The sequence below is a fragment of the Cavia porcellus genome, unplaced genomic scaffold (genome assembly GCF_034190915.1).
Source record: "Cavia porcellus strain 051 isolate PalLab524CR breed Dunkin Hartley unplaced genomic scaffold, mCavPor4.1 scaffold_5, whole genome shotgun sequence".
Taxonomy (NCBI): Eukaryota; Metazoa; Chordata; class Mammalia; order Rodentia; family Caviidae; genus Cavia; species Cavia porcellus.
In genome coordinates this window covers 95,639,572-95,651,686 of record NW_026947488.1, presented here as the reverse complement: position 1 = coordinate 95,651,686, position 12,115 = coordinate 95,639,572, and the positions used below count along the sequence as shown (strand labels likewise).

General features: G+C 46.6%; 1 protein-coding gene across 12 annotated transcripts in view; it reads left to right on the top strand.

Annotated features, from left to right (window-relative positions):
- The window catches only part of Wdfy3 (WD repeat and FYVE domain containing 3), a 277,794-nt gene extending 270,145 nt beyond the window's left edge, over window positions 1-7,649 (top strand). For all 12 annotated transcript variants that reach the window (XM_063249360.1, XM_063249363.1, XM_063249371.1 and 9 more), the window contains one exon: window positions 4,773-7,649. In XM_063249360.1, coding sequence (XP_063105430.1) covers window positions 4,773-4,896 — 124 coding nt within the window. In that variant the 3' untranslated portion in view covers window positions 4,897-7,649. The remainder of the gene's footprint in view (window positions 1-4,772) is intronic.
- The last annotated feature ends 4,466 nt before the right edge of the window (window positions 7,650-12,115 follow it).

The following is a 12,115-nucleotide window of genomic DNA, read 5'->3' as shown; positions in this document are numbered from 1 at the left end:
CTCTCCACTGCCAGAGCAGCCAGTAACAGAGACCCTTCCAAGTGACAGAGCCCACTCAGCAGTGCCTGGGGACGTCCCCATCACCCAGTGGTCACCAGTCCTGCCCCTGTAAGAGTAGCTATACAGGTGCCCCACACCTGCCTGTCAGCTGCCTCAGTCACCTGTGTTACTCGAGGCGGCAGCGGTGGGTCTAACAAGGTCATGCAATGAACTGATCCCCTAAGACACATCTTCAGGGGGAAACCTTGCAGACCAGGCCATCCTGGCAAGGTGCAGAGCTACCGTCCCATCAGACATGCCGGCTTCAGCATAGGAATGTGAGAGGTAAAATAGCACCGCATGACACCAGCGTTGGAGTCTGTTTAGTAACGCACCCCAGAGACACTAAAACAGCTGCAGTGCATGATGACAACTTCCAAAGAATGATTCTTGAGAAGTTAAGTGAGATCCAAAGGAATACAGGTAAGCAGGTGAAATTAGGAAGAGAATATAGGAGATTTTGAAAAAGATCCAAATAAGTATTGGAAGGGAAGCGCTAGCTCAGTAAGTAAAATAAAAATTCAATTAGAAATCTCAACAGACTACATCACATGGAAGACAAAATGCCAGAGCTGGAACATTGGTCGTTCTACATTCATGTTAAAAGAAGGAATGAAGACAGCTGTCAGGATCTGTGGGACACCAATAAGCATCTGCCTCATCAGTACAAAAATCACAGGTTAAAGCACAGGAAACCTGTTCTGGGTAAAATAGCAGAAAACTTCCCTAACCTTGAAAAAACCATGAACATGTCAAAGAGACATAACCAGGAAAGATCCTCGCTATAACATAGTACAGACAAAGTGTCAAATGTACAAGACTAAATAAGAATTTTTAAATCTCCAAGATTTAAGGGCAAGCCCTACAGGCCAGGAGGACATGGAACTCTGTCTTCAAGTCCTGAAAGAAAATAGCTGCCAACCAACATGAGAAGATTCGGAAATGAAGGAGAAACAAAAACCCTGCAACATAAGCAAAAACTGAGGAAACTTCGACCACTGGACTGGCCTTACAGAAATGCTTAAGGGGACTGGGGATACAGTTCAGTGGTAGAGCGCTTGCCTAGCACACACAAGGCCCTGAGTTCAATCCCCAGTATCACCAAAAACAAAACAATGCTTAAGGGAAGGAGTCCTGTATCCACACGTGAAAGATAAGTATTGTCATGGTAGCAGGTAAGAGTATAAATCCCACTAAAAGACTAGATACATTGAAGTCAAAAAGGTTAAAACGTTATCAACACAATAAATCATCCAATCACTATGACTAAGGAAGAAATGAATAAGAAATATTCAAAATAGCTAGAAGAAAACAAAATGATAGATACCGGTTTATACCTTTTGATAATAACTCTGAATGTAAATGGTTCTGTTTCTCCAATTAAAGATACAGACTGAAAGGTTACAAAATAAGACCCACTAATACAGTTCTTACTAAAAAAAAAAAAAAAAAACAGTAAGGACAGGCTGAAAGTGAAAGGGTCAAAAATTGATGAAATCCTAAAACAAGCATGAATGCCTACCTTTGTGTCTGACAAAACAGACTTTGAGACAAGCATGTTAAGAAAACACAAATATACTCACTGCAGAACAAGGCATAGAGTTGGCAAGGAGATGTAGTTACTGTAAACCTAATGTCAGGACATCCAGTTTCATAAAACTGAACATTATTAGACCTCAAGAGAAAGGTAGGCTCTCTTTAGTGGGGTATTTCAGTAACCTGCACTCACCAGTGGATAAACCAGTCAGAAAAAAGTCAGTTACACTACTACACTAGGTCACATGCATCTAATGGAACAGCACAGTTCTAATGGGCAGCGGGGTGCTGAGGATGTCAAAGAAGAAACTAGATTTCTTAAAATGAATGAAAATGGAAACACAATGTAGTCAAAACCTGTGGAGCCAGGCACGCTGGCCCAACTCTTAGGAGGCTGAGGCAGGAAGATCACTGCATGTTAAGACACCAACCAGGACTACATAGTGGGTTCAAGGCCAGCCTGAAATGTATAGCAAACCCTGTCTCAAAAAAAAAACATGGAATACAGTGAAAGCAGTCCTGGGTAAGTTTATGGTAATGAACACCTATATCAAAAAAAACCAAAACGTTTAATTTAAAATAACCTAATGGTACATATCAAGGTCTTAGAAAAGCAAGAACTATATCCAAAATTAGTAACAGAGAAGCAATACTAAAGATCAGGATAGAAATAAATGAGATGGGATCTAGAACAACTCCAAGGGTCAGTGAAACAGACACTTGGTACCTGGAAAGGGTAAACAAAATTGACAAACCTGAGCCAGACCAATCAGAGACAGAGAGAGAAAGAGAGAGAGGGGACCCAAATAAGTGAAACCCATATTGTAACAGAAAGGAGGCATACAGCTTATAGCAGCAAAATGGTGTCACTAGGAATTATTTGGAAACTGTATGCTCACAAGTCAGGAAATCTAGATGAGACGGACGTATTTGGGCTACCAAATGTGACCTACCAAAATGAAATCAAGAGGATGTCAAAACCTGAACAAAGCACTGGCAGTTAATGAGATTGAATCAGTAATTAAAAAAAAAAAAATCTCCCAGTGAAGAGCAGCCCAAGGTCAGGTGTTTTACTCTTGAATTTTACTAGACTTGTAAAGAACACCAATGCTTCTCAAAGTCCTCTCTAGAATTAAAAGGGAAGAAACTCTCCCGAACCCATTCTCTCTTCCCATCATTACTGCTAGGAAAACTGGCAAGGACACAGCAAAGAAAGGAAGCTGTAAGCTCCTGCCCTTGGTGAACGTAGATAAAAAAATCCTCCACAACATCGATACCAGCACATCAAACTCAGGCACATCAAAGTATCATACCGAGGACAGAGGTTTCCTCCTGGGGATGCAAGATACACAGGGCAATGAACGCAGTCTGTCACATGAGTGAATGGTAAAATTCATCTGATTATCTCGGTAGATGCAGTAAAAACGTTTCTTCAGGCTAACCCTGAACAAATTATGGAAGAATCTCATCTGAACATAGTAGAGACTGTGATGAGTAGCTCACAGCCAAGGAACAATGAAACACTTCCTCGCAGATTGGATCCAGACAGGTGTTCTACTCCCACAAGTGTTACTCAGGACTAGAGCAATTATGCAAGAGAAAAAAAAAAGATATACGAAAATTAGGGAAACTTAGAACTATTAGAACTATAAATGATTTCAGTAAGCTATATAAAGTATAAGGGATACAAAATCCACATCTACAAACCAGTGAACTCGCCAAGGAAGAAATGAGAGTAATTCCATTCATAAAAAGCACCACAGCAACAGTAATTGTAACCTTGGAATAAACATAGCTCGGGAAATAAAAGACCTCTAGGATAAAAATTGCAAAACACTGAAGAAGTAAATTGAAGAAGCTACTAAAAGGTGGAAAGACTTTCCATGTGCATGAATTAGAAGAATTAATACCGTGCAAATGTCCTCACTACCCAAAGCGACTTACAGATTCAGTGGACTCCCCATCAAAAGACCAGTAGTGTTTCCTGCAGCACTAGACCAATCCCGAGTTCACCAGAAGCACAGAGGACCACTGACAGCCAGACCGCCGCGCGCAGAGGTGGGGAGTGACTCCGTGTCCACGGTCCTCAGGGAAATTCTGCTTCAACTATGAGGTACCATATGTCACACCCCAGTTAGAACGGCTAGCATCAAAGCTAACAGTGAGCACGTGGGGAAGAGGAGCCTTGCACGTTCTGGTGGGAATGTGAATTAGCACAGTTGCGTGGGAGCCACAGCGGCAGCTACTGAGACACTGACGACAGAACCCTTGCCTGCTGTCTGGCTCTGCCGGGCAGAGGGGATGAGCAGGAAGGGACAGGCTGGCACGGCCGGCCGCAGCTCCCAGTGCAGCCCACACTGGCTAAGCGGGGCCAGCCAGGCGCCCCCCCCCCCCCCGCAGTTGACTGGGAAGAGATTAAATACCTCTGTAAGTTCAACAGCACAATACTGGGCCACACAGAGGAATGACATCTGTCATGTGCAGCACAGCGAGTGATCCAGCAGCTGTCACGTTAAGCAAAATACAGCAGACAGACAGACAGACAGACAAGGGCCACGTGCTTTCTCTCAGTAGTGGAAACTAAAACAGACAAAAGTGGGGCTGACGGTGGAGCAGATTCCCAGGCTGGCGGGTAGCTGGGGGGCAGCTCAGGGAGTGTGACCCATGTGTGCTGGGTGTGTGCTCGTGTCACCTGAGTCCTGTGCATATAGAAAGCGATGTGTTAATAAGAACCGGGTGTCGTAGAAATAGGTAAGTAAATTAAGTGGCCGTGCGCCATCCCTGCCCTAAATAAACGAAGTGGACAGAGTCTCCAGTGCTCTGAGGGAAGGCGTTCAGTTCGCAGTTAACACGCTGCCTGCCTCTGCCTGTGTAGAACCGGGGACCAGTGAGATGCCCCACATGGAGCTGTCAGGGCAGGTGGCCTCCTCGGCAGGAGGATCTGGAATCTGTGTTTCTCCATTCTCCTCAGTGAAAGAAATGGCTTTGCTGGCACATTACTTTCCTCTCTAGGCCAAACCCGATGGCACAGGCCCCACCAGGCCCTGTTCCTCCCGTGGACATGCAGAGACATGGCCATTGGCTTTGCGGCTTTGGCTGGGCTTTGGCATCACCTTGCAGGCTTTCCATGCGATTGTTAAGTCATGAGCATCCACAGGGAGAGGAGCTCTAACTGACTGTTTTCTCCTTCCCTCTAGGTGCAGCCGATTTCAGTCTGAAATCAAACGCTTGAAAATCTCATCTCCGGTGCGAGTTTGCCAGAACTGTTACTATAATCTGCAGCATGAGAAGGGCTTGGAGGATGGGCCCCGAAACTGCTGAGGCTTGCGCCAGCGGCCAGAGACCAGGTCTGCAGACCCCTTCCTGGTGCCCTGTCCGCTTGGAAGGCATGGAAACAGTCTCCGTTCACACCTCTCTTCATACTGTGTGAGGGAAGTGCGGAACTCCAAGGGATCACTGGAGAAAGAAACGGGTGCGGAGTGCAGGCCGGCAGACACTGGTGGGTGGCAGCCAAGTACCAGGCGGGTCCTGCAGCAGCGTTTCTGGCAGGCTCTCGTGCTAACTGCAGCCGGCTCCGAGAAGCAGCCCTCGCTTAGTAACTGTCTTTTCCTGCATCTCATTTTTATAGAGCTACCCATCTTCATTTGGAAAACCTACAAAAACAACAACAAAAAAGGCTTTTAGAAAATGGTTGTAAATCTGACTTCTTTGCAAGTAGCTGTGTATATTGTAAATAGGTATAAAGGCCTTTTTTTCTAAAATAAGGACCTCACTGCCTGAACCTGAGACTTCAAACTAAACCACTAACTCAGTGAACTCTGGTTTGTCTGATATTGCTCACTTACCAATTAATTATAAATACGTTTTTTTAAATCATCGAGGACGTTATCTGGGATCTTTCTTTTCTCTGCAAGCCCAGCCTGTGTGCCTGATGTCTTTTCTTTTAAGTTGCCACAGTGTCTCCATTCACCCTAGGCTAGTAACCAAAATAACGCGGACCTTCTTTAGGGAGCAGTGTGGGAGAATAGAAGCCCAGCCGGAAGGAGCCTGGAGGTATTGGGCGCCCTGCGCCCCGCTGTGCCCGCTGCCTTGGTGTTGGACCTGGTGCCACGGACCCCGGAGACACACGCGGCTGCCCTGGGTGTGGAGTGCACCTTCCTAGACTGGCAGAAGATGTCACATGACCGGAGGGGTGGCGGGGGTGACCCTGCCTCTGTAATGGAAATATTTGCATGAAACCCCAAACTAGCTTCTCTTGCATAGAACATAAGAAGTATGTGTCTTTGGTGATACCAATGTTCTACTATAGTTTATTTTCAAAAAAGGGTAAAAAACAAATGTACAGAATTAATCTTTCAAACTTGTTGTAAAACTGGATCAAGTCAGACCTGCTTCAAATTAACCTTCACCATTTAATGCCATCTACCTGAAAACAGTGAGATTTATACTGTATCAATGTCTATTTTTTTGTTTTTTGCTATGAATATAATTACAGTATTTTAATATTTAGTTATTTAATTTGTTCTAGTTGGATATGAAACACAAATCCAGGGGGATTGAAGCTAGTGAGGGATAAGAGATGCGTTTACAGAAAAGGCTTTGGTGGTGGGATTTTTAAAAATGTGTGTTATGTACATAAATATAAATATATATATAAAATCAAATAAAACAATTAATCTAGATTTTAACATTTTCAGATACTTAATGATAATATTATGAACAATCCTAAACATCCTGGTGATTTGGAAAGCAGAGATCGTTAATGGCCCCAGGCAGGAAGGGCAGGCCCGGGGAGGCCCTGGCTCCCCACTTCCATCGTTAGGCCCTGGTGACAGGCACTCTTATGCACTAAAATGCACATATACGCACATGCGTTCAAGAACAGGCATTCGGTACAGTGGTGACCTTGTACCTGTGGAGCTGAAACCAGCTTAAGGACTGATTTGTTCTTCCTGAAAACTAGGTCTCCAAGACAAAACACAAAGGCTGCTTAGTGCCTTATGCTTAATAAATTCAGATCTTTATTTAACTAGGTTTGAGCCTACAGTCTACTCATGAGTACATATCGGAACCGAAGAGAACACTTCTGTTTCTGAAAGTGGGAGCACGCTTGTGATAAAGGGGAATTGGCATTCACGCTGTCGCTCTGGGAAGGGAAGAGCGTGTCATTCTCCTGTCTGCCCCATCCTTGGCAGTGACTGCCACACTTCTCTGGATGCATTGCAGCCGTGTTACTCTGCTCTTTTTGAGAGGCGCCCCCATGTTTATTTACCTGTCTCCAGCAGCACAGGTGTCCGCAAGGCCCCAAGTGTAGGCGCGCGTGTGGGAACCTCCAGGTTGTTCCGCACGTCATCCAAAGCTGCACTGGAGGAACACTTTGCAGCTCAACTCCCAGAACTAGACGGTGGAAACCCAAAGCCTCACAGCAGTATTTCTTCTGGCAGCTGGTGCTGTGGGCGACGGCCTCACGCGGTCAGGCTTCTTTTCCTTTGCTTCTGACACAGAAATCACACCACACGCAGGTATGCTCACATCCATACACGGATCTCTCTGTGTGTCCTGTGTAAGTTCGTTCACCGCCATCCCAAGGGCACCACCCCTCCCTGCAGGAGGACCTCCCTGCTCCTGCCTGACCTCATGACCAGTCGTGTACCCCATCACCGTGTACTTGCTCATGTGCTCTAACATGTGTGTGTATCGTGTGCAAGTGTAAGGTCACACTTCCAAGGAAGAGAACAGTTGCCCGTAGCAGCCATGGTCTGGGTAATAGCAAACATTCTAGATAAGTTATTTTGCACTTTCTTATGTATATAGTTGGTAGAAACTTATTTTTGCTTTGTACCATTTACATTTTGTTTTGGTAAATGAACTGTATAAAATATTTATGCTGTTAAAACTGTTTCTAGAAAGTATTTTTCATTTCAGCAAGTTTGGTTACTTGTTGCATGACTATTAACACTGCTGACTTTTTGTGTCAGTGCAATGTATATTTTTTGTCCTGTTATTAACTTGTAAGCCCTAGTAATGGCCCATTGTTTGTACAGCAACAGAAGTAAACTGACGATAATGGCTAAGACTGGATTGGCTGTGGACTTTTGTACTATATTCCAAAATCCATGATCTGTTTTGGTGGTAATGTCAAAGGCCTGACGAATTCCCATCTAGTGTGCAATCTGTGGTATCTGAATGTTCCTTGTGTATCTGTCTCTGATGCAGAAAGGTGGAGTAACAGAATTACAGTACATGATTAAATGCAATAGTCCAGGTACTTAACGATTTTTCCATATCAAATAAATACCTATTATTTACTCAAACAAACAAACAAAGTTGTTTAAAGTCAGTTCTTCAGAGGAGGAAAAAAATGTAAGTCTGTGAAGCTTGTGTAGCATTCTTCCAGCTGTGACTATCTCTGTCATCACAGCTTAGGGTCCCAGAAATGTGTGAGGAGGTTTCAGATTCTCATTGGCTCCGTGCTGAAATCGCAGGCGCTCTGTGTTGAGCTTCTCAATCCAGTGGAGCCAGGGACTCTCGGTGTGAGCTCAGCTCTAACTGGCCTTTCCAGAAAAGGCTTCTCTGCGTGGTTTGAGGCCTTTTCTCTTCTGCACCGAGAAGTGAGCACAATGTCCCACCCCATGCCTGCTCGATGGTCAGCCCTGCAACCGCTAACAGCTCAGCCTTGGAGTCAAAACCACGAATCCGAGCTAATGAGCTTAGCTATTTTGTTTAAAATAGCCTTTCTGCAAAAGGAAGGTGTAGACGGCACTATTGAAGATTTTACTCTTCGTGTTTCTGAAGATACTAAGTTCATTTTAAGCTTAACCACCAGAGTTCACAATTACAAGTCACAGATGGGCAGGACGGTGCACACTTGATTCCCAGCCCGGGGAGCAGCAAGGGTCGGGGCAGTCTGGGCTATGCAGAGAGACCCTGCCTCAAAAAGAACAAAGACAATGGTTGCAGTGTAGAGTTCATATGTGTGATCTCCAGGAGAAGTTACTGGAATTCTAGTAAGGAAATTGCAACCCACCACTTCCTGTGCAACCTGTGACAAAGACATACCCGTAGTGGGGAGCCAGGGGGGCCCCCAGTCCAGGCAGAACCATGCTAACCGGAGCAACAGCCACAGGGCCCAGGACCAAGCCTGGATTTTGTGAGGAGAGGAGTGACTTGGGGTGAGTGACAGAATGACTGGGACCACGTCAATGCTGTGAGCTGGGCTGGGGAGGAAGCATAGGGCACCTCTGCAAGATGCAGAAAGAGTCCTGGAGTCTGGTGACAGCTTCTGAGTGTGGAGGAATCTGCGTAACACCATTTGGGGCAGTTTTGGGTTGGTTCTTCAACTTCTGTGTCTGGCTTTTATTGCCCTGGGACCTTGCACTTTTTTCCCAAGGCGCAGTCCCAGCAGACAGCCTGGCTTCCCTCTCGCTCCACCTAGCTCCCTCTTAGTGGGAGTTATAGACGGGGCATCACTGACCTGGCATTGCTTCAAAGGCTGCATGTCAGCACCCCCACCTGGCATTGCTTAAGCCCGCTGAGGGCAAAGAGTATTTTCCTAGCCAGCTCTTACACATCAGTGCACAGAATGGGGCAAGGGTGAGCCAAAATGGAGACAGACGGTCTTCTTCCGGGGGAGCCTGCCCTGTGGTCCCCCACATTGCATCTCACAGTGCAGTTCCATTTCATTGGCAGAAAATAAAGGAATGTGAAGAACTCATAAAGCAGTACTAATTTCTTTCGAAATAAATGTTAATAAGTAACCCGCAAGAGGAAGCATGAGCCGCTCCCATGTCTCCACGCATTGCCATGCTGTTGTTCACCGCTTCTGCAGCCTGGGGAAGTGCTGCAGGCAGAGGAGGGCTCTGCAGGCTCATCAAGCACAGGGGCCTTGGCAAGGCCCTTCTCTGCTTGCCCCTTTTCCATCACAATCCTCTGTGTGCCTTCCCTTCACCCACCTGGAGCAGCAGAGAGCCACAGGCCCAGCGCTGGCTCCCTGCTGGGTGAAAGCTCTCCCTGCCATGTGGCTAACGCTGGCACCACAGCGTGCCAAGCACAGCGCTGCCCCCAAGACAGGACTTGGCTGCATTTCCCAGCAGCACTGGTGTTCGTGGAGCCCCTTTGAACGAGCTCCTCTTCCTGTATTCAGGGTGCTGTACCCGAGCTTCCCGGCAGCCTAGGTGGTATAGAACCTTGCTTCTTTCAAACTGACCTTAGGATTTGGTTGTTTTGTTTTTTGTACTAGGAATTCAACTCAAGAGATTTGCACTGAGCTACATCCTCAGGGTGTTTTTTGTTTGTTTTGGAGCTGGGGATCGAACTCATGACCTTGCACCTGCCAGGCAGGCACCTATGTCACTGAGCTAAATCCCCAACCCATTTTAAATTTTTTGAGAGAGGGGCTTGCTAATTTGCTCAGGCTGGGCTCTAATTTGCAGTCTTCCTGCTTTAGGCTCCCAGAGTGCTGGGATTTATAGGCAAGTGCCACCATGCCCGACTGCCCCTAAAATTTTTTGAGGCCCCCCAGCAGCCTTTCTATGTATGGTTTATCTCCACCAGGACTGATTGTAGTTAGTAGACATTAATGCTGAGATATAAATAGAGTGACTCATTTTGAAATAATTGTAAGAATGTTGGTCTTGGTGCCACATGCATCGAATCCCAGCTGGGGGTGCTGCTGAGGCAGGATGGTCTCCTCAGCTCAAGGCCAGCCAGGGATACCTACCAAGACCCGGTCTCAAAATCTAAAACTATTACAAATGAACATAATTACATATTTCTATAAACTTACTTTCCAAACTAAAACCGGAGGATGGAATCACCCTGCCATGTCACAAATCTCTTTATTGTCTACAGTAATTAAAAGCAAGTGTGCTTCCTACCAGCCGAGTCTACTGATTCTTCATCTTCCTTGAAAGCAGGGAAAGCAAATTCAGCCTCACATAGACAAGTGGTTGGAAAAGGAAACAATAACAGCTTTTTCAGGTAATTTCTTCTTAAGAGTTCTAAGCTTTTTATCATGTAGGCTTCTTAAATATCGGTTCCTGTTGAGAATCTGAAACTACCAGCGAGCGTTCACCCGCTGCTTCATCCTGTGCTTTGCCTCTTCTTACGCCTCCAGTTTCCACGTCTTGTACGTGGGTAACGGAATGAAGTCCTGGCTCCCTGGTGTCCTAGTGAGCCACATCCCTGCCGCTGCCGCATGGGGGGACCCACACCATGTGGCTGTCTTGTTACATAGTACGAAAACTACTGTCATATATATGATCTTTAATATTACCAGCAGTCTCGGGAAATTCCCCATCGCACAATGATGCATGCATGCTTCCCAGAAGTTTAATTTTTCCCATGGAACCTTAGTCCGCTGGTTATTGTTTTCTATAAAAGCTGGGTTCCACAGATGTACTCGTGGCTGGGTCACACAAGAGCCCAGAGAGCGGTCGTGTGCAGTACGCAGGGCTTGGGCAGGACCTCTGCGTGTGTGTCACTTCTGAGATCAGGATTGAATGAGAGCAAGCATCCGACTGCTGCTCCCGAGACACTTGTAAGAGAAGCAGGAACTTGTGAGACTAAGGGGGTCTCCAAGGGTGGCACCATTGCCTTGGCTCATACTCGGGGGCCAGCAGGTTCACCCCATTACTGTGCATGCAGTGGGAAACAAGGCAGCTGGGGTTTCTGTAGCATGTGGAAAAGGGTTCCTCTTAAAGAAGGCCTGCCAGGGTCTCCAGACTCCTAAACATCTGGATACAGAGAACCACCGATTCCAGGACAAGAGGCCTCAGATCTACTTACACTACCAAGTGCTAGGTGCACAGTCTTACCTGGCCACTGGATTCCCTCACGGCCAGGTGCAGGGCTGGCTCTCCCACCTGAGCACCCATTTATCTCAGCTCCACTTGCAGCTCTGGGACAGAGACACTGCTGGAGGGTTGCACCCTGCATGAGGACCTTTCAGAATCTCATGATTATTATTCTCAGGACTCTACAAGTTTGAGGGTGCCAAGGAGACTCGCTACTGTGTTCAGAGCATACACCCTTCTCGGCAGTAAGGATGGCACACCGTGAGTTTGAAGTCTGTGTCCACTTTACCATGCATTGTGTGACCTTGGGCGAGTGACTTAACCTCTCCTTGGCTGAGTTTCCTTGTGTGACAGTGTTGTGTTATGACACCTGCCCCTAAGGAATGTACAAGGACTTCCCAGGAATGGGTCCAGGAGAGGCCTTGTGAGCAAAGGTATTCTCAGGGTGCCACGGTGTCGGTTTACAAAGGTGAACACAGAGGGATGCATCCTGGAAACATCCCGGAGGGGCTGAACATGAGCCGGGCAGGAGCCCCCATTCTGTCAGACGCATAGCAGCTTCCGGATTCCAGGCCCATCCCTCCCCCAGCCAGCGGGTCAAGTGTAGCAGCCACCTGCAGTCCCCAGCTTCCGTTTAGTGAGTCCAGGGAAAGTGTCCTGTGGATGTCATTTCAGAGTCATTCATTTGCAGTCATGCCCTGCATTATCAAGAACACAGCACAGAGCCTCAGGCTTGGCCTTCAGCT